This window comes from Halichoerus grypus, chromosome 15 (genome assembly GCF_964656455.1).
Source record: "Halichoerus grypus chromosome 15, mHalGry1.hap1.1, whole genome shotgun sequence".
Classification (NCBI taxonomy): Eukaryota; Metazoa; Chordata; class Mammalia; order Carnivora; family Phocidae; genus Halichoerus; species Halichoerus grypus.
Window position 1 is genome coordinate 16,652,184 of NC_135726.1, and position 24,339 is coordinate 16,676,522.

General features: G+C 52.2%; 3 protein-coding genes across 8 annotated transcripts in view; 1 reads left to right on the forward strand and 2 right to left on the reverse strand.

The window, feature by feature from the left end:
• The window catches only part of NIP7 (nucleolar pre-rRNA processing protein NIP7), a 68,946-nt gene extending 68,629 nt beyond the window's left edge, over positions 1-317 (reverse strand). For both annotated transcript variants that reach the window (XM_036087000.2, XM_036086994.2), the window contains exon 1: positions 28-317. In XM_036087000.2, coding sequence (XP_035942893.1) covers positions 28-83 — 56 coding nt within the window. In that variant the 5' untranslated portion in view covers positions 84-317. The remainder of the gene's footprint in view (positions 1-27) is intronic.
• COG8 (component of oligomeric golgi complex 8) lies at positions 303-9,204 on the forward strand. 4 transcript variants are annotated; one of them, XM_036086897.2, is made up of 5 exons: positions 303-734; positions 1,883-2,090; positions 2,924-3,751; positions 5,529-5,697; positions 8,535-9,204. In XM_036086897.2, the coding sequence occupies exons 1-5, from the start codon at positions 340-342 to the stop codon at positions 8,690-8,692; spliced, it is 1,758 nt and encodes a 585-aa protein (XP_035942790.1). In that variant the 5' UTR covers positions 303-339; the 3' UTR covers positions 8,693-9,204. The 4 variants fall into 4 exon arrangements, with proteins under 4 accessions (XP_035942790.1, XP_035942772.1, XP_077919709.1 ...); XM_036086879.2 differs by lacking the exon at positions 8,535-9,204 and adding an exon at positions 6,427-6,924; XM_078063583.1 differs by lacking the exon at positions 5,529-5,697.
• On the reverse strand, positions 5,412-22,772 carry VPS4A (vacuolar protein sorting 4 homolog A). 2 transcript variants are annotated; one of them, XR_013444401.1, is made up of 12 exons: positions 22,569-22,772; positions 18,676-18,787; positions 18,445-18,592; positions 17,199-17,257; positions 16,964-17,083; positions 16,302-16,458; positions 15,617-15,765; positions 15,160-15,241; positions 14,710-14,929; positions 13,398-13,538; positions 8,528-12,668; positions 5,412-5,692 (listed from the first exon to the last, which is right to left on the reverse strand). XR_013444401.1 is itself a non-coding variant. In XM_036086953.2 (11 exons), exons 1-11 carry the CDS (start codon positions 22,587-22,589, stop codon positions 12,567-12,569), a joined length of 1,314 nt encoding a protein of 437 aa, XP_035942846.1. In that variant the 5' UTR covers positions 22,590-22,769; the 3' UTR covers positions 11,784-12,566. The 2 variants fall into 2 exon arrangements, 1 of the variants encoding a protein (XP_035942846.1); XM_036086953.2 differs by lacking the exon at positions 5,412-5,692 and having other exon boundaries at positions 11,784-12,668; positions 17,199-17,260; positions 22,569-22,769.
• Positions 22,773-24,339: the final 1,567 nt, after the last annotated feature.

Sequence of the window (24,339 nt, forward strand, 5' to 3'; positions counted from 1 at the left end):
TTGCCCTTCCCCTCCGCGCCCTCTTACTATTTCGCTATCTTCTCAAACATTACGCGGGTCTCTTCTTCAGTCAAAGGCCGCATTTTCCCGCTGGGTTACAACACCGAATCCGCGTGCCTCAGAGGCCGGAAACGGAAGTCGGCCGCCGGCCGCTCCCTGGCAACCCCAAAGCCTGCCTCTCTAGCCGCCTTCAACTTGTTCCCCACGCCAGCGCCCCGTAGCCTGGAGGACCGTCGGGAAAGAAAGCCGGCCGGATACGAACCCCCGGCTGCTTCCGGGCCTAGATTCCGAGCCAGCGCCCTCGCTGGGCCGGAGGGGAAGTGACGCTGCTGCCGGAATATGGCGGCGACGGCGACGATCGCTTCGTCAACCACGGCCTCTGCCACGGCGACGGTCACTGCAGCGGCTCTCGGGGAGGTGGAGGATGAAGGGCTCCTGGCATCGCTGTTCCGAGACCGCTTCCCCGAGGCCCAGTGGCGGGAGCGGCCCGACGTGGGCCGCTACCTCCGGGAGTTGAGCGGCTCCGGGCTGGAGCGGCTGAGGCGCGAGCCCGAGCGCTTGGCGGAAGAGCGAGCGCAGCTGCTGCAGCAGACGCGCGACTTGGCGTTTGCCAACTACAAGACCTTCATCCGAGGCGCCGAGTGCACCGAGCGCATCCACCGCCTCTTTGGCGACGTGGAGGCGTCGCTCGGCCGCCTGCTCGACCGCTTGCCCAGCTTCCAGCAGAGCTGCAGGTGCGGCGGGCTCGGCACTAAAGGGGCTTTTAGCAACTGTAATAGCTGACATTAATGATGAAAGAAATAGCTAGCACTTACAAAGCACTTACCATGCATGGGTTAGGCTCTCCTCTGAGCATTTTAAAAATCCATTTAAGCTTCACAACAGCTTTGGAGGTAGGTACTGTTATTCCCATTTAATGTTATGAGTAAGTTGAGACAGCTTAGGAATTGTCGAAGAGGCTCTTGGAAGCTAGTAATTTCCAAGTTAGAACTGGACACCAGCAGCAACTCCCTCATAGGACTGTTGTGAGTATTAGAGAATCCATGCAAAGCACTTACCATTGGGTCTGACATAGCTAACACTCTGCAGTTGTCAGCTATAATCTACACACGCAGACCGTTCAAAACGTCCATTGAGAGAAGGCTGACAACGAAATCTTTCCATTTGGAGGCAGCAAAAATTATCAAAAAAAATCTTTTTCAGCCATATTCTACCTCTCTAGATCCTCAGTCTCTTATCTTTAATTCTGCCTTTCATGGTAAAAGTTTAAGTTTTGAGTCTTTGGATATTTGACAATAGCTTCTGTACCCTTTCCACCCTCCAGAATAGATAGAGGACTTCATAAAGCAGGTCTCTGCAATTATGGAGAAGTGAAGACTGTGGAATTAAAAGTGAACAGCAGCCTAAGAGAAGATTAAGGGGCTGAGGGAATTTGAGGGTGAGGTTGTAGCTTCTAAGCTGGTTAGTGATCACAAAAAGAATAGCTATTATTAACATTTACTGTATGTCAGGTTCTGTGTTAAATGCTTTATACACATCATCTCATTTAATCCTCACAGCCTTATGAGGTGGGTCCTGCTACTATTTTACCAATGAGGAAAGAGTTCAGAGATCCTAAGTACCTTGCCAACACTAGTTAAGTGGCAGATCTGGGCTCACACATTTTTATCGTTTGTTAGTTGTGTGATCTTGGACAAGTTGCTTAGCCTCTCTGGGATTAAAGTTGCTTTAAGGGTAATAGTACTTACCTCACAGGTTTGGTGTGAAGATTAAATAATAAACCATCCAGCTCAGTGTCCAGTTCATAGTAAATGCTTGGTAATTGTAGCTAACTTTTGGATGTAGAGCAGTGAGCAACCAATATTCTCCTGTGTGTTACTAGAAACTTTGTCAAAGAGGCTGAGGAGATCAGCTCCAACCGCCGGATGAACACCCTGACTCTAAACCGGCACACAGAAATCCTGGAAATCCTGGAGATTCCTCAGCTAATGGACACCTGTGTCCGGAACAGCTATTATGAAGAGGCCCTGGAGCTTGCAGCCTACGTACACCGACTGGAAAGGAAATACTCCTCCATCCCTGTCATCCAGGTAGTCAAACTGCCCCAAAAGGACTCAAACTGATGTTCTTATAATCAGTAATTCTGTGGTCATCACTGAACCTTTAGGCAGAAATCTTAGGGAAATTTTGCATGTTTCATATCGGTTTCTGCCAGCCAGACAGGCTTGAACATGAAACATTCGTTCATTCATTCAACTGATAAATATTAATCATGTACCAGACACTGATCTAGGTGCTGGGAAGACAATGAGACAAAGCAGAGAAGGCCCTAGTTTTCATGAATGTAAGTTGATAGTTGGCAAATAAATAAATAACATGATCCTTTCAGATAATGGTAACTGTCTGAAGAAAATAAATTAGGGAATGGGTAGGAGACTAGGGTGAGGTACCCTAGATAGAGTGGTGAGGAAAGGCTCTGTTGGAGAGATAATATTTAAGCTGAGAACCAGATGATGAGAAGGAACCAGCCACACGAAGATGTGGGGAAAGAGCAAATCAGAAAGTGGAAAAAGGTATAGCAGACTGACGAGGGGACAAGTTGGGCGTGTTTAAGAAATACGAAGACAGAAAAAAAAGAAAAACAAAGACAGCCAGTGTGACAGGATTGCAGTGAGCAAGGGGACAGAATTAGGAAGCGGGTGAGGCAGGAGAACAAAACAGGGCCTGCAGGCCACAGTGAATAGTTACACATGGCCACAGTGAATTAGATCTTTGTTGGTAAGCCTGTACACATCAACTTTAGGAAATCTTCATATACCAGGAAAAGCAGTGGGAATGTTGATCTGCAGTATTCAGGGGTAGTGGAATGGATTCCTGGAAGTGTCGTTCCCAGTGTGGTGTGACTGACCCCCTCTATTGTCAGGGCATTGTGAATGAAGTGCGCCAGTCCATGCAGCTGATGCTGAGCCAGCTGATCCAGCAGCTAAGAACCAACATCCAGCTCCCTGCCTGCCTCCGTGTCATTAGCTTCCTGCGGTGCATGGATGTCTTCACTGAGGCTGAGTTGAGGGTGAAGTTTCTTCAGGCCCGAGATGCTTGGCTCCGTTCCATTCTGACTGCCATCCCCAATGATGATCCCTATTTCCACATCACAAAAACCATTGAGGCCTGCCGTGTCCATCTGTTCGATATCATCACCCAGTACCGTGCCATATTCTCCGATGAGGACCCGTTGTTGCCCCCTGGCACGGGTGAGCACACTATGAATGAGAGTGCCATCTTCTACGGCTGGGTGCTACAGAGAGTCTCACAGTTCCTGCAGGTGCTGGAGACCGACCTTCACCGGGGGATTGGTGGTCGTCTAGACTCTTTGCTGGGTCAGTGCATGTACTTTGGGCTATCCTTCAGCCGGGTGGGGGTCGATTTCCGGGGCCAGTTGGCTCCTGTTTTCCAGCGGGTGGCCATCAGCACTTTCCAGAAAGCAATTCAGGAAGCAGTGGAGAAGTTCCAGGATGAAATGAATTCCTACACCCTCATCTCAGCTCCAGCCATCCTGGGCAGCAGTAACCTGCCTGCTGCTGTGCCAGTCACTCAGCCGGGGACACTGCAGCCACCCATGGTGCTCTTAGATTTCCCACCCCTTGCCTGCTTCCTCAACAATATTCTGGTTGCCTTCAATGATCTGCGCCTCTGCTGCCCTGTGGCCCTGGCACAGGGTGTGACTAGGGCCCTGGAGGACGCCCTTGCCAAGGTGAGCACATCCTGTTGGCTCTCTACTGGGGCTTTCTTTGGTAACAGGTGGCCAGACTTTTGTAAAAATAAACCAGTTTATATGGTAGGTGGTTGCAGAGTTAGGCTTAGTGGGGTTTTAGAGATTTTTCTGATTGAGAAGCTCTGGTTAGTCCCCCATCATGGGACCTAGAACAATTCATGAAGTGGCTCACCTGTAATAATGATTCAGTAAAGTATTAGTTTTCTACTGCTGCATAACAAACACAGCAGCCTAAAACAACATACATTTTTTTTTTCCCCAGTTTCTTTGAATTGGGAGTCCTGGGTCCTCTGCTCAGGATCTCACAAGATTACAGTCAAGGTGTTGGTCAGGCCACAGTCTCATCTAAAGCTTGGGGTACCCTTTCAAGCTCACTCATGTTGGCAGATTTCTGTTCTTTGCGGTTGTAGGTTTAAGGCCTTTAGGTCCTAGAAGCCGCCTCACTCCATACAGTGTGGCTTTCTGATTCTTCAAGGCCAATGGAGAGCAACTCTCCTGCGTAAATCTCTTCTTTTAGGGAAATCCTCAACCCTTTTTTAAAAGGCTTATCTGATTAAGTCAGGCCCACCCAGGATATCCCTTGATTGTAACTCAAAGTCAACTGATTAGGGGCTTTGATTACATCTGCAAAATCCTTCACCTTTGCCATATTCTATTGGTTAGAAACAAGCCACACATTCTGCCTGCAATCAAGGGGAAGGGATTACACAAAGGAGTGGATACCAGGGGCTGGGATTCAAAAGAACCATCTTAGAATTCTACATAATACAAGAAATTCTACAACTAATGATATCCTGCACATTTTTTACATATTTAAACCTTTAGATATTGGGATGTTTCTTACAACTTATGGCATCTTATAATTGCTGTCAGCCAGGTGGCAGTGGTGACATGGTTATATAAAATCTTTCTGGGCCTACCTCTCTCATTCTTGAGCTTGCCCGCTCTCATATCTCAAGAGTGTACTTTTTGCTTTAATAAACTTTCCCACTTGTGTTACTCAAAAAAAAAAAAAAAAAAAATGTTAATGCCCTCCTGTGAGAGAAAGCAAGCATGAGCATTGAAACTTTGTAGTCAGTGAAATTCAGGTAATAGTAATCTGCTAATATTTATATAGAACTTACTCCATGCCAGGTAGTGTTCATCGTATTTTATACCTATTAAGACTTGATCCTCACAACCCTAAGAGGTAGGTCCTGTTGCAGGCCCTACTCTATAAATAAGGAAACTGAGGAACAGAGGGCACAAAGTGTTTAAGTAATCATTTGGAAGTCACAAAACCAGCAAGAGGCACAGTTAGGACCTGGAACCAGGAATGTCAGCTAGGTTGTTCTGTTATTTGTATGTGGATCTTCTTCTCTAGCTCTGTGTTCTTTTATAATTTTCTAGCAGTCTAGCTTCCTGGAACCTCAACTGCCTTACTCAGTAAAAACCTTATACAGTTTTGCTTCATTTTCCTGGATCCAATATAGTTCTGGTCATCTCCTTTAGGAATCAAGAACCTCTTGATGCTTTTCCACTGAAAGTGGCAAGTGTGCCAGTAATGAAACAAGTTGGGTTTGGGTCAGAAATACATTAATGAAGTGACAGAACTGTGGAGAGTGACAATTCTGAATTTAAACAAGACAGTAATATAATGTACTGTTTGGAATGACTTTCTTTATGAAAACTTGAGGGCTGCACATTTGTGCTTAGTTTCAGGTACTGCTGATGCTGATAGACTACTCTAGTGACTGATGGTGCCCTTGTCTCCTAGGTAACCAAAACAATCCTGGCCTTCCATCGCGCCGAAGAGGCTGCTTTCAGCAGTGGGGAGCAAGAGCTCTTTGTCCAGTTCTGCACTGTCTTCCTGGAAGACCTTGTTCCTTATTTAAATCGCTGTCTCCAAGTCCTTTTTCCACCAGCTCAGATAGCACAGACCTTAGGTAAGAGAAAGGAGGGGAAAGATCTTTAAAACTACTTTATTGATGTAATTCACCCATTTGTAAAAATGTTTTTTAGTAAGCATACAGAGATGTACAATCATTACCACTATCCAATTTTAAAACATTTCCATCACCCCAAAAAGATCCCTCTAGCCCAATGTTCCCACTGTTAGCCCCTGGCGACCCCTAATCAGCTTTCTGTTACCAGAGATTTGCCTTTTCTGGACATTTCATATAAATTAAATAATACAGTATGTGTATATCTGGCTAAGTGGAAGCAGCTAGTCACAGGAGAACCACCTATTGTAGGACTCTATTTATATGAAATGTCCAGAGAAGGTATTTTAAAAAGATTTTTCCTAACTTGTCTTCACTTCCCTGTGCCCACCCTCCCTGTGCCAGGAGTGGGGGCCGGCGGAGGCAGAGCTTCCCTTAGGGCAGTCGGCCAGTGGCCGCTTCCCCCCAGCTCTCTCCCTGGGCCTGGCACAGGGAAGCCAGTGCCTTCTGAGGCTCTCTTGGCTTTTAACTCGATCCAGCCTCCACGGTGTTATTCCAGATTACCTTCAAAGTCTCGCCTTATAGTATAGTTTCCTGCCCCGTATCACGAAGATGACTTTTACTGTATGGAAATGTGGAAACTGTCCTGTAAGTTTTTCTCCCCTGTGACACATCAATATTTAAATTTATTAAACGTTTTTTCTATTTCACTTTCTCTACCTTCTGGGTCAGGCATTCCACCCACTCAGCTCTCCAAGTACGGAAACCTTGGGCATGTGAACATCGGCCTCGTCCAGGAGCCTCTTGCCTTCCTCCTGCCGAAGAGAGAGCTGGTCCTCTGTCTCGATGAAAAGGAGCTGGTGCCGGAGCTCGCAGCTCCAGCACCCGCCGCCGAGGACTCAGGCTTGGAGCCCGTCGCTGCAGCTCGCCCTGAGGACGCGCAGGAGCAGGCGGACTCAGCCGAGGCGCCGCAGGCTGAGGCGCCCGGTGCGGACCCCTAGCCGGCGCCCCTGCACCCAGCCGCGGCGCGGCCCGGGGCACGGGATGGCCAGGGCTTCCTGCCGCGCCGGGGGGAGGCGAGGCCGGCCTCGGAGAGCACCGGGCAGCCCTAGGGGGGAGGCTGCAGACGCATTCGTGACAGCAAACGAAAGGGGGAACCTCTGCATCGCGCTCGCCAATGGCTGATTATACAGTAAAACACGGAATTCGCTAATAAAGTTGCTGACGTCACGGAGGCGGGCTGAGCTCTGGGGCCGCGCCGGCGCTCCCGGAAGGTGCGCGGGAACTCTGCTTCCCGGCGTCCCCCGCGACGGGAGCCCTCGCCTACGGGGGCCGGGGAGGGCGGCGGCGGCCGGGCGGCTGTGCTCGGCGCACCGGGGGCCGGATGGGAGCCGGGCTGCTGCTGGGGACGCTGCTGGCGCGGGCGCGTCACTGCTTGGGGCCGGCCCCACCGTGGGGACGGGGAGCGGCGGCCGGCGGCGCCCGGGCCTGCAGTTCCGCGCCCGCCCGGGATGGCCTCGAGGGCCCGGCGCGCCGGCGGTCCTACTGGCGCTACGTGCGGCGTCTGGTGCGGGGCGCGCCCGAGCCGCCGTACCCGCGCGTGTGCCAGGTCGGGGACCCGGCGCTGCGGGCCGTGGCGGCCCCTGTGGACCCGGCGCAGCTGGCGGGGCCCGAACTGCAGAGGCTGGTGCAGAGGTTGGTGCAGGTGATGCGGCGCCGACGCTGCGTGGGCCTGAGCGCTCCGCAGCTCGGGGTGCCGCTGCAGGTGCTGGCGGTAGAGTTCCCCGAGGCGTTCTTCCGCGCCTGCGCGCCGCCCCTGCGCGAGGCCCGCCAGATGGAGCCCTTCCCCCTGCGCGTGTTCGTGAACCCCCGCCTGCGGGTGCTAGACAGCCGCCTGGTCACCTTCCCTGAGGGCTGCGAGAGCGTCGCCGGCTTTCTGGCCTGCGTGCCCCGCTTCCAGGCCGTGCAGATCTCAGGTGCGGGGGGGCCGGGTCGGTGCCTTTGGGGCGGTTGGGTAAACGCGTGCGTCTCTTAAACGCCGCGTGGAGGCGGCGACCTCGGATCCCATGAAACAGTTTTCGCAAAGCTCCAGTAAAGCGCAGACTTGTGAAAGTGCAGGCTCAGCGAAGCCTCCCGGCAGAACCCTGGAGTGGATGTGATTCAAGACTGACCGATAGGGATGGGGATGGCGGCCAGTGTGACAGCAGAGCCAGCTCCTCGGGGGCGTGGTTTGGGCTGGGAGCGCGGCCTAGTTCCGATGTTGCCGCACTCCAAGTCCTCTGCTCTGTGCCCTCTCGCTCGCTGTCTCGCACACATACACTCTACCCAATTGGAGCCATCGTGGTGGAATGGGAGAAGTGGCACCCAGCTTTGCCCAGCCCGGGGTGATAAGCCACAGGACGTTTTGTGGAATCTGATTTGTTGCCGGAGTTGGAATGATTGTTCCTCTTGAGTAGGCCACTTGGTCCAGGTCAGAAAGTAAATGGTACCCCTTTATTTTATAGTGTACCAAGTTGAAAGACTTTTAGGAATTGAAATAAATCAGCAGTATCTCAGAAATGGGAGGAAATGTTCAGAAATGAAGCACCTTAGGAAGATCATTTCTCATCTCAGCCCCATAGTAAGTCCAGCAACCTAATAGTCAGCATTAGAACCACATTGAATACTTGGTAATGTGTAGAGTTGAGGCATCTTTTCTGGGAAGAATAGGGGCTGCTGTCTGCATTCCCTTCTGATGTTGCCTCTTGTCAACAGGAACAGCCAGAGGCAGGGAAAAGGCAAGGAGATTAAAAATGATGCGGTTAAGCATATCCTTACCCAGGCTATAACTTACTTTGCAGGGCTGGACCCCAGAGGGGAGCAGGTGGTGTGGCAGGCGAGCGGATGGGCAGCCCGTATCATCCAGCACGAGATGGACCACTTGCAGGGCTGCCTGTTCATTGACAAAATGGACAGCAAGACGTTTACAAACATCTACTGGATGGAGGTGAATGATTAAAATTTTCCTGCTGCATCTGAGGATTCTGGAAATGAAAACACAAACACTTGGGATTTGAGCTGGGCATGGCTTGCCTGTTATCAGCTTGATACTCCTCAGGGTTGGCTCTGACAGAAAACACAATTGCCAAACCAAGTTGGAGGAATATATAAAAAATGTTTGCCCTGAAATCATCCATGGACAAAATACTGCCTTCAACGTGAAAAGAAAATGTACTCCCCCAAAGAGTAGACATTTCCTGATGATTTTGTATGGTAAAAAGTGGGGCAAATAACCACTCCTAGTAGACATGATTTCATAGACCTGTATGATCTATCCCAAAGCCAAGATTTGATAATGACATAATCCCAAAATATCTGAAAGCTATGTTTAAAAACACGGGTTAAGACTGCGGTTGACCATCTTCACTAAGTTCTTATTTTTACAAAGGGCTTGTGTGTGTCTTACCTGCGGAGTCCTTTGCCTTGGACAACAGTTTGCTTGTGTAAGTAAAACAGAACAGAATGGCCACAGTTCATGAAGTGTTTAATGACAGTGTTAACATAAATGAGTACCCACACATTTTACCAGGTTCACAAGTTTTAGTCTCCACCTTCTGCCTTTAATTTAACAGATTTGGGGATGATTTTCCTGCTAAGATTTCTTGGGCAGCTGCTATTTGGCTCATTCTTTTTGTGGAGCTCATGGATCAGGGCTAGGGGAGGGATGATAGTTGATGAAGCAATGAACCTCTTCCTGTCACAATTAGAAAAGAAAGCAAAACTTGTACTTCCTGGTCACCACACTTATTTTGGAAAACTAAATTAGCATCACCCTGACCCATGATTAGCCTTAAGACACTGTCAGAGCTTTGCAGGAGGTGAAGGAACTTGTTTCTCTAGATACTGGTCTTGCCTCATTTCTATGTTGAGTTTTGCAACATGGGTACTCTTACCAGAGTTCTCAAAATCCTAGTACCCATGTAGGAAGTCCAGTAAGTTGTTTAGAAAAAACTTGTTTTAAACAGTAGTTAACTAAACGAACCCAGTATGGCTTTCTCTAAACAGGCCACCCTCTGGGGGCCTAAGAGGTCAAGCAAAAGGGAACCGGCTCTCTCTGCATTAAACTTTGGAAGGGAATAAGAGCCGGCACTGCTCCAAGGTGAGGTTAGATACTCCGCCACTGCGAAAGTCTGTAGAAAACTCTCATTTATACTATAAACATGGATCCTTAGGAAAATGAGGATTTAGTGACCCTCCTTTCCCTTGGACAATGTTCAGAAGCTCCTGCAGGGTGGCTTCAGAATACTCAGAAGCTTCCTTACAGTGCTCTGAGGTTAACAGTCCTTACTGATGCCTTTGTAATGAGGATCAGTAAAATTTGCCTGCAGCTTCCTGACCTGGGGACCCGAGTATGTGGTTGCTCAGAGTGGACCTTGGAGAAAGCCTGAAACTCTCTATTACTGACAACACGAGATTTACTACTCTAACCAAATCCACCAAGGAGGATTTGTGCAACTAGCTACTACAGCCCAAAGCAGCAAATCTGCATTTCTCATAAAATCTCACCCACCTCAGGGAGATGTATCAGGCACAGTAACCACACATACAGATCAGCATCTCGAGCTAAGGAAAGTTTTAGAAGTCATCTACCGAAGTCAAAGCCAAGGTAGACAGAAGGTTTAAGCCAGAATCCCCAAGTAGGGAAGAGTGAATTTCAGAGTTAGCATTTAGGGGAGGAAATACCTCTGCACCTGTGAGCCATGTATAACATGGATGGTGAGGGCATGCCATCAGTCTGAGGTGACTTCGGCCTCACATGTGAGTAGGACATTCATCACCCTGCATCCTGTCACTGACGGTGGAGAGAGGAATGGAGAGGCATGGCATCTGTGACAGCCGTGACCAGAGCTATGAAGATGAACCACAGCAGCCCCGGTTTCTGTTAACCCCTGTGACTTGCCAAGGTGTCTGAGCAGTAGAAAGGAAGATTTTAAAAACAAAGCAGGCAAGGACCTTGTGATTCAAGTAAAGGTGACTGGAGGTAGAGTAAGAAAACACAAGTAGCTAAAATGAAAGAGTGGGGCAGCGTCCTGTGTCCTGTGCTGGCTTCTAGTCCCGCGTCACCAACAGTAACTGGGGGCTGAGGGCACCTAACTAAAGCGAGAGCCATGGGAACTCCTGAGTGACAAAGATGCCAACCACGGTTGCTGCCAAGGTGTCACCTGGTCAGGCCTGCTGAGGCACCTGGTATTGAGGCAGGGCGAACGTACCCACACTGGACAGGAGCACCTGGGCCCAAGCCTTCAAGGAACCCAACAAAAGTTGGCTCAATTCAGCCATTCCTGACCAAATCAAAGACCACCATGGTGCAAGGCTACTGTGATCTAAGAGTTGGCCACATCATCAGTTCTGGACAGTCTGGGTTTTAGTAAGACCTGGAGCAATAATCACAGCTTTTGGAGGGGGAGGGGAAGTAGACCAGCCCGATGGCAGGCCTTTTGTGTATTCGTATGCACACAGTCAAGCAGCACAGCCTCCTACTCAGCATTTCTAGGGCTGCCAGCTCTAGAGCCTTGGAGGGGGGCGGGGAGGGGGTCTCAAGATCAGGAGTCACAAATTCAAATGGCCACAGGGGCTAGGCAGGCAACCTGGAGGACTGAAGCAGTGCATGTGGAGATGGGTGAGAGTGTTCTGCTTCTGAGCAGGGCAGCCCCTCTTTGGCTGTGGCCGACAGGCTGCCTCATGGGGACGCAGGCCCAGCATTGCCTCATCTCCCAGAAGCCAGAAATCTGCACTTTCACATCAACTCTTGATTTTTCAATGTTGGCAGCAGACCAAACCAAACAGCTGCAGGCCATGTCTGGGCCACAGGCCTCCCAATCTGCAGGAAGAACTGTCCAGGTGCCGCATGTGCAAGGCCCCGGGGTGGGGGTGGGGGGGTGTCTGGCCAGCCTGACTGGAGAACAGGCGTGGGAACTGCGGCAGGTGACAATACCCTCCTCTGATGAAGAGAAGAGTGCGGAGAGAAAACCAAGGGGTCTTTCTAATGGAAGCAAGCATGGCCTTCAAGGAGCCCAGATAAGAATCAAAGATGAGATCACTCAGGTGGCTCAAGAGGGAAAAGGATTTATTAGCCCATTTCCAGGGCAGGGAGCCAGGGGCAGTGGCTGGGTTCAGTGTTCCCACACTGAGAGGGAAGAAAATGCAGCAGTAAAACCCACCTGACTACCTTCACTCCTTCTGAGCTAGAGCTTTGTGCTCACAAAAACCACCCTCTCCTCCTGCAGGGGACACATATGGCCCGGGATGCTGACCTAGGAGGGTGGGAATGGCTTGGTTGTACTCTTGGCCTTCACAGGCAGGGCTTGGGCTGGCACCCCAGGGCATCAGCCATTGTGTTCACAAGGAGTAAAATTCGGGTTAGAAGGGACAGGCGGAGGGAGCTGCAGGCCATCCTGAAGGTCTGCGGCAACCCCACAGTACGGGCTGCTCCCACTCCTTGACGCTTCTGGGAGATCTGAACTTTATTTATAAACAAGACAAAAATCCAAGCAGCATTAATTTAGGGGAACAAAGAAAGGTTTAAAAAAAAAAAAAAAAAAAAAACCACAGAGAGGCAGGACAAGGAGTTGGTGAGCATCCAGAAGAAGAGGAGGAGGAGGAGAGGAAGGAGGAAGGACCAGTACTCCACCCAGTGCTGAATGTGCTTGTGTCTCTGCGGCCAGGGAGGCCCTTCCTGCCTGCTCCCTGGCCGGCGGCCAGACAGCAGAGGGGACGCTGCAGTGACGTGAAGACGAGCCCTGGAGCGCTGTCTGGCCACTGACTTGGGGAGTGCCGTGGATTTATTACCCCAATCAACCCCCCACCTTCACCGTCACTGAGTGAAGACATTTTTAACTCTCCTGTCCAAAGTCCTCTGAGAATTTCTTCACTTTCAGGAGGTCGTCTGCATTCACGGTGGGCCGAGTGGTGGCCAGAGACCGGAGCATGTCCGACTGCAAAGACAAGGGCACGAAGCTGAGGAGGAGCCAGGCCCCAGGTCCTCGGCCTCCCCGTGTCGCAGACCCAGGGGGTCCAGCAGGAAGAGGCCAGTGTTCCCGGTCACTCCCAGCCCCAAAAGCAAAGCTCCCTCTGGTTGCCTGGTGCCTGCCTGAATGTCTCCCATGACAGGACCGCTCTTCCCTCCTGGGGCGGCTCATGTCGTTTCCAAACGGGCATATTTCTCGTCTGAGAGAATCCAAGCTCCCCTCACGTCTTAACTCCCAGGAGAAGCTCGCTCTGAGCACACACCCGCCACCCCGGCCACGCTGGCAGACACCTGCCCCACACGACAGGCAGGGCGTCGGGAAGACCAGGACGAGGACAGGGCAAGACTAGTGCCGTGAGGCTGCCTGTGCGCGGCATCAAAGCAAACTGCCGACAGACGCTTGCTGCCTCCTTCTGGGCACAGAACAAGCCAAAGCCGTGGAATGATGTCGTCACGCCAGTGGGCCTTTATTCTTGCTGAAGAAAATAAAATGCTCATGCTATGGCCTCCGTCTTGGGCCCCCGCTGAGTCTGTAACAACAGGAGCCCCAGCTGCCCAGCACCCCAAAGGCCATTCTCGGTTTCAGAAGAGCCACGACAGCCCAGGACAGAGAAGGGGAGAAGCCTATTTGTATTTTCAGATCCATGACCCCAGTTTTCTGGGGTCTGTGCAGTCCCTCTCCCAGCCGGCCACTTACCATGCAAACCACAGGCTCTAAGAGTTTGTCACCAGGGACATCCATCCAAGTCATCTCCATGGCCCCTGGGTCCCCTGGTGAGCATGGGGTCAGGAGGTCATCGATCATAACGCTAGGGTTGGTGCGGGAAGGGCCACAGACCTGAAATCAAATAGGAGTTGGGCTGCAGGGCTTGCACCTCAGTGCTTGGGGGAGGGACAGGATGCCTCAGATTTCTGAGTCCTGAAGAGAAGGTGGTGGCAGAGGATGTATGCATTCCTGGCCTTCTAGGTCATCAGTCTGAGAAGAGAATGACTCCTTCAGAACTCTCAGGCTGGCAGTCGAAGTAGCTCAACGTAGGATTTCAGAGGTTTGTGATTAGCATGATATTCCAGGCACTATTCTCCAGAATCTCAATTTGTGGCCCAAAGTGTCTTGATATCTTCCTCTTCCTCATTAACTCCATCAAATCTCACCACAAATGCAGTGACATCAAAAATGTTTTTCTAACCACAATCTGCTTTATTGGCAACATCCCCCCAAATATCCCCAAGGCTAATTCCCTCACCTCCTTCAACTCTTGACTCCAATGTCACCTGGGTGGCCTATCCTTTAAGAATACAACTTGCCCAGGTGCGCCTGGTTGGCACAGTCAGTTAAGTGTCCGACTCTTGATTTCGGCTCAGGTCATGATCTCAGGGTTGTGAGATGGAGCAGAGTCCCTTGGGATTCTCTCCCTCTCCCTCTGCCCCTCTTCCCCATCCCCACCCCAGCTCACCCTCTCTCTCTCTCAAATAAATAAATCTTTTTTTTATAATACAAGCTGCCCACCCAACTCCAAACTTCAGAAACACCAGACTCCATCCCCTTTGTACCCGCCGATTCTTCAGACACCAAGCGGGGTCCCCACACACAGCAGAGCACTGACTGCAGGTGGCAGAGGTGACTGGCACGGTGCCATGTCCTCTGGCTTCACACAATCTGAGATGGTCACATTGGAGCAAGAAGAGCTATAGGGAAAGAGAGAGCAGTGTAACCCCAGCCCCTACAGCCAGAGGGCTCACTTTATACTTGGCCTTGGTTCTCCAGGAGACCGAAGCTATGTCACCTGAGCGGCCAAGGAATCGGCAAAGAAAGCTGATATCCCCATTCCTGTAACACTTTCTAAGCAACTCCTTGCTGGCTCCACTTACCTTTTTTTAAGTGGGCTCTACACCAGGCTTGGAGCCCAACGTGGGGCTTGAACTCACAACCCTGATCAGATCAAGACCTGAGCTGAGATCAAGAGTCAGATGCTTCACGAACTGAGCCACCCAGGCGCCCCTCCACTCACCTTTTTGAAGTGTGTTGCTGAGTGAACTTTCCTGACAGGCTGCATGAGGGAGTCCCGCACAATGATACTGATGTCAGCACCGGAGTAGCCCTCCGTCTTCCGGGCCAGCTCGTGGATGTTGGCATCCGTGAGGTTGTGGGGAGTGCTCCCCAGATGCAACCGGAACATCTGGGCACGGGCAGCCTCCTCAGGCAGCGGGATGTAAATCCGCTTTTCAAACCTAGAGAGCCAAGCACATGGCAGGTCTTGAGAAGAGATGGCCTAAGAGTCTTTGTGGAGAGGGCCGCTGGGGCCCTCCAGAAGCTGGCTTCACTGAGGACTCTGCTCAGCCTGCAGACATGAAGAGGCGTCTGGGCAAACGGGGTCAGGCTGCACCCACGGCTGCCAGCAGCAGGCTGACTACAGCTGGAGAAAGACCTCAGCCCCTGGCTCCTACTGGGGAAGACTCACCTCCTTCTAATGGCTGAATCCAACACCCAGGGGATATTTGTGGCACCAAGAACCAGAGTCCCATCGTTGTTATTCCCCACCCCTGTGGAGAAAGGGACACACAGACGCTGAGTCAGAACACCTGCAAGATCAGGGAGCATCTGGGGGAGGTACCTCAGGGCCTTTGTGTGTTCTGATCTGCGGCCAGCCCCGTGCCCCCACCAGCAGGGCCCCAACTGGCTCTGCTGGGCCAAGAGCCTTCTCTGAAGCCCTGCCGGCCTCAGGAAGGGCAGAGGGCTCGTGGGCAAAGGCCGGGATAACCTCTCTGCAGGCCTGTGGAGAGGGAGCGGAGAACGGCTGCACTGACATTTTCTCTCCATCTAAGGATCATCGAACCCAGCCGCAGCTAAACAACGAAGCCCTGCGCTGGCTGCAGGGGGACCGAGAACCAGGGCGGGCACCCAGCACTGGCACGCACCCTGCATCTGGACCAAGAACTCTGTTTTGATCCTTCGGGCAGCCTCGCTCTCATTTTCATTGCGGGAGCCGCAGAGGGAATCCACCTCATCGATGAAGATGATGGAGGGCTTGTGCTGCCTGGCCAGCTCAAACAGGTTCTTGACGAGCCTGGGAAGGTGACACGTGGGGCTGGGATCAGGACACCCACACCCAGCCCAGCCAGGGGCCCAGTCACTGTTTCTCTCTCCCTTCCCACAGGCAGGTCAAGCCTCCAGTCAGGCCTGGATTTCAGACAGTGGCCATCACAAATCCGCTGGCAGCACGGTACCATGAGGAACAGCCAGCCTCAGTGACAGCCCAGCTCATTAGCTCTGGATTTAGGACAAGTCCCTTCCCCTCCGCCTAGCCTCAGTGTCATCCTCTGCACAACGGGAGTCGGTGTGGAAAATGCCTGAACTACATGAAGTCCCCAACAGAGGACACCCACCCGATACCCAAAGACTGTGAGTGCCTTTGCCTTCCGTTCCTGAGGGCTCCTCTCCCCCAGCCGAGTGCCCATTCAGTCTCAGCAGGCTGTCAGGACACGGTCCCACCCAGCAAGCTAGCAGAATTCCCCTCCGCTGGCTACTTCTCCCTGACACCCACCAACGGCTCCTCTGGGCCGTGGCTCACGGGCAGGGAAGCAGGCCTGGCAGCTGACTTACTTCTCACTTTCCCCCAACCACTTAGACATCAAGTCTGAGGAGGACACAGAGAAGAAGGTGGAGTTTTTGGCCTCTGTGGCCACCGCTTTGGCCAGGTAGGATTTCCCTGTGCCAGGGGGTCCAAAGAGCAGTATCCCTCGCCAAGGTGTACGCTTGCCTACAACAAAGAATAAACTGAGGTGAGCTTCCTCCTGCCTGGGGAAGGGAACAGAAAAAAGCAGAGGGGACTTAGTTACTGTAAGTACGTACAGAAGAGCAAAGTTCTACAAGACAACTGGTTCTAGAAGCAAAGGAATAAAGGGACCTGCATTACCTGCTAAAAGCCTGCTCCTAGCCCTGGCTCATGACCCCCAAAACCTTGCAAAGTGACACTGGCTGGCACTGGTTCCTGACCCTACTCACCCACCGGGATGGTCAAGTCAAAGTTCTAGTCGCAAAGGTGTTTCTGACACCAGAGAGGAGCCAAGACAGTTGTGATGGGTAGACCCTGGGGCCTCTCTTGACTGAGAGCCCTGGGAGGGAAGGTTGGGCCCTCACCGCCGGAGGGCCCACAGAGCTGAGTGGTCACCTGCTCCTGGACACCTTCAGAGTGGGAGCCCTGGGCTGGCTTCCTGAGAAGCCTGCTCTTTTTCCATCTGGGCCTAAAGTAGCTCAACTCTTACCTGTGAACAAGTGTGGGAATTTAATTGGCAAAATGACAGCTTCTTTGAGGGCCTCCTTGGCCCCCTCCAGCCCAGCCACATCACTCCACCGAATGTTGGGCTTCTCCATCACAACAGCACCTGCAAGAGGCAAGGTGAGCCTTCCACCTGGAGTCCGACTGATGAGTCTGAGCCGACCCTCCAGGGGCCCTCGCCACATCCCGCTCCCACTGCCACGGGGCCGCGGGCCTCTTACCCATCAGTTGTTCTTGCAATTTCTTTTTCTCTGGATTATCCCCTTCACTGTCACTATCACTGCTGGGAAAGGAGACAGAAGACGACAGACTAAAGCAAGAGGCAGTCGGCAAAGAGGCTCTGAGAGTGAGGCCAGGCTCTCGGTCATGAGCCGCCTGCCCTGCTCAACAGTGGTGACAGACCCACCGGCAGGGGCCTCAAAGATGCTCAGACCACCTGTTAGCGACACTCCCCTCCGCGTCCTCCAGGAAACACTCCCGGAACCCATCCTTGTTTCTTCATTAAGGGAGTAAGAACAGAGATGTGTGCGTCCCCAGAAGGCTGGTGAGGGACATGTGCTTTGGGGGGACTTCAGGAGCAGCTGGATGGGCAACCGGAGCTGTCACTGGCCTTTCACACAGATTCACAACCAGACAGCAGGTGGCTGTGACTCGAAGGAGAGTGACGTTTAAAGAGGGGGACCTGGGGGCGCCTGGGTGGCTCAATCGTTAAGCGTCTGCCTTCGGCTCAGGTCATGATCCCAGGGTCCTGGCATCGAGCCCCGCATCGGGCTCCCTGCTCCGCGGGAAGCCTGCTTCTCCCTCTCCCACTCCCCCTACTTGTGTTCCCTCTCTCGCTATGTCTCTCTGTCAAATAAATAAAATCTTTGACTTTGGAGGGGGACACAGAGGCCCTGCGTGTGGGTCCAGCCTCCATCCAATGCCAGCTCCATGACCTGGGCCACGTCTGAACTTGAGTCTGCTGCCTCCTCTGTCAGATGAAGAGAGTAGCTCCGAGCATAAGAGCAGCTGACTCCGTCCTTCCTGCGCGCCCCACTTTACTCTCGGAGCTTTACCCGCATCATCTCACCCGCTCCTTAGGGCAACGCTGGGCGGGAGGGGGCGTTACCCTTCTTCTACAGATGAGGAGCCTGGAAGCACAGGGGGTCATGGCACGTGTCCATGGTCACCCGGCCAGGAAGTGGTGGCGCCGGGATCTACCCTGAGAGCCTGACTGCGGAATCCCAGGCTTGTAACCTCCCTGCTGGCTTGCATTTCACTCGCAGCTTTTCTGTGCGGATCCAACGCAGCACCGTCCGAGGCAGTACCGTGCCCGGTGCCCGGGGCGAGCAGCTCGGGGCGCTAGCATGTGAGTGGCAGCGCCCCGAAGGAAGGCAGCATTAGCACCAGGAATGACAGCACCAGGAAAAGGACACACGCTCATGGGGTCTCTGCTCCCGGCCGGCTCCTCCACTCCTCTGTACTCACCCTTTGCTCTCACTCTGATTTTCTTTGACTGGCTTCTTGCCATGCTTCTCTTTGCTTCGTAAGTAATCCTTCAGCTTCTCCGCCCGGTCTAGGTACTGCATGCACTTGGCTCGAATGCTCTCCTTGGCCTTTTCGCTGTGTGCCTCATCTGCAAAAGGGGAATTGGAGAGGGTGTGCGCACCCTGCTCTCCAGGGGCTCTGCAGCCCGGGAGGGCCCTGCGTGGGACTCACATTTGATAGCGTGTAGGAAATACTCCACAGCATGCTGGTAGAGCCGGAGTGCCTCCTCGTAATTCTTGGCTTTATCCTCCTCCGTGGCTTTCGTCACCAGATCAATGGCTTTCTGGAAATGCGAAGCAAATACCTCAGTGCTTCCCAAGAGACCCAAAAAGCCCTTGGGGTCCCAGGGCAGCAGGAATCCTGCGGATCTGTTAGTCACACACCATTATGTCGGCCTGTTTTTCCAACATCAACTAGAAAGGCCTTGAAAGGAAGCCGTAAAAGACAGCCATCCCTCTTCACAATACACTCATACGGGTGAAAACAACCTCCTTCTCCATTTCACTCTGGCTTTCAGTAAGCGGAAACCTGACCAAATATCTCAGGTTAGGGCTCAAGGGGAGAATCCACTTTCTATTCCTTGCGTGGACCTGGACCCGGCACCTGGAACAGGGGAAACACCACAACTGATTGCTGTGCGGCTCAGCATGAAGGCCAGGAACCGCACTTGACCTCGAAGGCCAGAGAAGAGCCAGCCCTGGGTTCTACCAGACTGGTCAAAGGGATCTCTATTTCCTCCTACCGGCCCAGCCTGCTTCTCTGTGGGGAAAAAAGAAGATGGTTTTCCTAAATTTGCTACTTAGGGAAGGGATGCTTAGACACGGGTCAGTAACCAGTAGCTCTAGTAAGGAAGGTGCTTGCTGGCACGCCTGGGTGGCTCAGTCAGTTAAGTGTCCGACTCTTGGTTTTGGCTCAGGTCATGATCTCAGGGTCAAGAGATCAAGCCCTGCATCGGGCTCCGCACTCAGCGGGGAGTCTGCCTGAAGATTCTCTCCCTCTGCCCCTCCCCCACTGGCGTATGCACACGCTAAAATAAATAAATCTTTAAAAAAAGAAAAAAGCAAGAAAAGGGCTGGCTTACTCCAAAGACATGTATGTGCTGCCAACTGAGGGGAATGGTCCTCTGGCATCTTCTAAGAACTCCGTGAGAGTATCTTTGTGAATCTCACAAATCCTGTAGGCCTGTGCTCTAGACCGAACTCAAAGCAGGCTGGATCTTTCAGGCAGCTGCCCCACACCTACATATCCAGTTTTAGAAACCACGGCTTCACCAACCCAGGAAGCGCTACCAGAATTATCCTCCTCAAGCTGATCGGCACTAGATGCCAGGCCGGCAGATCCCATTGTACACACACAGTTCCGTCCACAGCAAACAATAAACCTCCTGACCAGCTCTTGGCAGGGCTCAGGCATTTGTGCAGCCCTTCCTCATCTGAAAGTAAGAAATCTCAGAAAGACACAGCTAGCTCTACAAAACGAACAGACTGAAGCAGGTTAGGCCAGGTTGATGATAAATGAACCCACCAGGTTGCCTAGATGAGGAAAGGCGAAGAGTGTTGGCTACTATTTTCAAGCTCAGCTACCTCCATTACCTACAAATAGAGAATGGCCAGGAGCCCAGAACCTTCTCGAATGATTAGCTTAAACACAAGCTTCACAGGTCTACTCTTCCCCAACGACCCGCTCTTCTGATGAGACAATGAAATGAATTCTCCTGTCCCTGATGGCTTCTCTTCTCCAGAACAAACATGCCCAGTTCCTTGGACTTTTTCACTCTATATGCCTTCTTGCTTGGGTCTGTCCTTTGGAAAGGCAGGGCTCAGAACAATACTCGAGGGATGCTCTGCACCTCCCTCCGAGATACTTTATTAATTAACGCACCTAAGAGCACATTAGATCTTTTTGGCAACTGCATACAATGTTTCAAAGGCAAGAGGCCTCAGCTGCAATTTGAAGAATAGTTTTGCATAACACAAGGGTGAGGTGATAAATAAAACTGCCAGCCTGCTGCATCTCTAGTAACACATATGGCAAGGATGAGGATGAAGGACAAGTTTAAGGAAGATGTGCTAACAGAAGAGCTGGCAAACTGTAAAGAACCAGATGGTAAATAGGTTAGACTTTCCTGGCCATACAATCTCTGGAGCAACTACTCAACTCTGCCTTTGTAGCCCAAAAGCAGCCATAGAGAATACGTAAATGAAGGAGCAGGAGTGTGTTCCAATAAAACTTTATTTATAGACACTGAAATCTGAATTTCATAATTTTCACGTGTCATGAGATATCTTTCCCAGCCTTTTAAAAACATAAAAACCTACATTATGTTAAGTGAGAGAAGCCAGTCACAAAGGACCACATATTGTATGATTCCAGTTATATAAAATGCCAAAAATAGGGGCGCCTGGGTGGCACAGTTGACTGAGCATCCGACTCTTGGTTTCTGCTCGTTTGGTGATCTTGGGGTCATGGGATCGAGCCCCGTGTGGGCTCTGTGATTAGCCAGGAGCCTGCTTAAGTTTTTCTCTCCCTCAGCCCCTCCCCCCTCTAAAATAAATAAATAAATCTTTTAATAAATGAACAAATACATAAAGTGCCCAGAATAGGCAAATCCATAGGACAGAAATTAGCTGAGTGTTTGCCCAAGGCTGGGAGAGATACAGGATTTGTGGGGTTAACGGTAAAGGGTGTGGAGTTTCTTTTTGGGGTGATGAAAATGTTCTAAAAGTATGGTGATGGTTGCACGACTCTGAATATACTAAAAGCCACTGAATTGTATACTTTAAATGTGCGAATTTTCTGGTGAGTTATATCTTAATAAAGCTTTTCTTTTTAAGATTTATTTATTTGAGAGAAAGAGAGCCTGAGCAGGGGGAAGGGCAGAGGGAGAGAATCTTCAAGTAGACTCCCTGATGAGCACAGAGCAGAAGCAGGGCTCCATCTCAGGACCCTGAGATCATGACCTGAGCCGAAATCAAGAGCCAGACGCTTAACTGACTAAGCCACGCGGGTGCCCCTTAATAAAACTTTAATAGAAATGTAAAAACATTCTTAACGCACAGACAAAAACCGTCTGGGCAGGGGGGATATGCAGGCGAAGTTTACAAACCCCTGTTATAACAAATCCGAGCTTCTGCTGGTGGATGGTGGGGGTCTGGCTTTGGACTCTAGTTAATTCTTGGCCAAGTGGCCCAGTTTATTCCATGCCTCTGTTCCCACTTTTTCCTCCACCTTCGGATATCTGAATGCTACCCACCCTTTCCGGATCCAGCCAAATGCCCCTTCCATGAAGTCTTGCCTAGCTCCTTCACAGGCTTTATTTTGAGCACTTACTATGTGGCAGACACTGTGTTAAGAAGGCTTCACCCGAATTACTCAGTCCAGAGCCACTGTCACAACAACCCTACAGGGTATTACCCCAATTCACTGACAGGAAACCCCAAAATCCAAGATCAAGTAACTAGCCCAAGGTCACATGCGGGTGAGTGGTAGAGCCAAGACTGAAGCCCAGGTCCGAGGCCTGGGCATGTTTCTGCCCGCCGGCCCAGCAGCACGGGCAGCACCTGGAGGATGGGTCAGTCATGCATCCAGGTGGCGCCACCCCAGCATCACCAGGCAAGACCTAGGGAATGAATGAAGGGTCGCTGGCCGACAGGAGGGAATCCGAGCCTGGAGAAGGAGCGGGGACTCGTCCTAAGGGAAGCAGGAGGAGGAGGGAGGGCAAGCGGCCCGACTGCGGGGCCGAGCTTCCCGGGCGGCGCCGGTGCGGTCCGCAGGAGGCTGATCCCCGCGGCGGTACCGGGGCGCCGCCGGCTGCACGTAGCGGCCTCGGGGCTCGGCCTGGCCCGGGCGGGGGTGGGGTGGGGGTGGCAGGGGAGCGGGAGTTCTGGAGACAGCCCGTGGCTCCGGGCGCGTGAAAACAGAAACGGGCGGAGGCGGCGACAGGGCGGCGGGGCGAGGGCCGCGGGGCCGGGGTACCGAGCAGACCGCCCGCCCGACTGCTGGCTCGCAGGCCCCGCCGCGCCTCCTCCGGCCTCCGGAAGCCGAGACCGGCCGCGCCGAGGTACCTGGAGGGTTGACGTTGTCATTTCATCTCCTGGGTCCGCCCCACACCCCGCGGCGCTGCTTGCGGCCTCAGTCCGGCCCCGGGGAGCCGAGCTGCTGGGTCGGGCGCGGGGAGCCCGGCGGCTTGGCGCTGGGCGCGAGCAGGGCTGCCGCTCGCAGCCGGAGCCGAGTCGGAGGGCGAGCGAGGAGCGCGGCCCAGAGCGGTCGGGCCCGAGCCGCGCGGCTGCCCCCCGGCGGCCACGGCTGGCACTGCAGGCGCCGCTCCCCGCGGCCAAGGGGCGGCCCGCACTAGGGCCGCGCTGGGGCTGAGCAGGGGGCGAGTCAGGGGCGTGTTAGGGGCGGGGAGCTCAGCGAAGACGGGGTGGGGGCGGGGCGGAGCAGGGCGGGACGTGTGGGCCGCGGGGGCGGGGCCAGGGGCGGGGCCAGAAGCAGGGCTGGCTCGAAACCTCAAGTCCTCGATCACATTTCTAGTAAAATAGCTCCTGTAGGACAGCTTTTCTTGCACAGTAAACCTAATTCCCAGAGCTTTGGGTTTCTGATGTTTAATAGAGTATGCTAATAATTAGTATCTACCTTGTCTGGCTTTTGGGGGGAATAAATGAGCTAGCTAATGTAAACACAGTGTACCCCACACTGGGGACTCAGTCTCTGTTAACAATTTAAAAAAAATTTTTTTTGAGAGCGCGCGCGAGCACGAGTGGGGAGAGGGGCAGAGGAAGAGGGAGAATCTCAAGCAGGCTCTATGACCAGCGCAGAGCCAGAAGTGGGGCTGATCTCAGGACCCCAAGATCATGACCTGAGCAGTAATCAAGAGTCAGGTGTTTAACTGACTGAGCCACTCAGGCGCCTCCTCTGTTAACTATTATTATGATGCTGGTGGCTGTCTAAAGTCAGTTTTTGTTTTAAGATTTATTTGTTTGTTTGTTTGTTTATTTATTTATTTGAGAGAGTGAGTGAGAGAGAGAGAGCACAGGAGCAGGGGGAGAGGGAGAGGGAGAAGCAGGCTCCCGTGCTGAGCAGAGAGCCCATGTGGGACTCAATCCTTGGTCTCCGGGATCTCCCGGGATCATGACCTGAGCGGAAGGCAGACACTGAACCAACTGAGCCACCTAGGCACCCCTGTTTTTGTTTTTTAGTATTAACCCTGCTACTTTTCTCTTTAGGAAAATGGTTTTCTTTTCTTTTTTTTTTTTTTTTAAGATTTTTATTTTTTTTAAGTAATCTCTACACCCAACATGGGGCTTGAACTTACAGCCCTGAGATCAAGAGTCACATGTTCTACCAACTGAGCCAGCCAGATGTCCCAGGAAAGTGGTTTTCTTAAACCTCCAATGCTGGGGTCTTTAGCCCTGTGAACTTCAGTATAGTACACCTGTGCTAGTTTCTGGGGATATAGCAATGATCAAAACAGCTCTAGGGCAACCTACAGTTTGAGAAGAAAGATGATGTTCATCAGGAAAGATGATGTAATAAGCGTGTTGAGGCCCATGTGTGAAAATCCATGTACTATGTGAGGTCGAACAGGCACCCTGCCCAAGATAGGTGGTCAGCCAAGGCTCCCATTTAAGCAGAGGTTTGAGGGATGAGGCAGGAGAAAGAACACTCCAGGTTGATAAAACAGCCTGTAGAAAGGTCCTGAGGCCCTATGGAGGCCACTGGTGGAATTTAAGAGACTGAAAGAAGGCTCAGAGAGGCTGAGAGCAGAAAGAAAGTCAAAGTCTGATGTAAACTGATGTGGGGGAGTTGGGCAAGGCCAGGGCATTTGCCTATGGT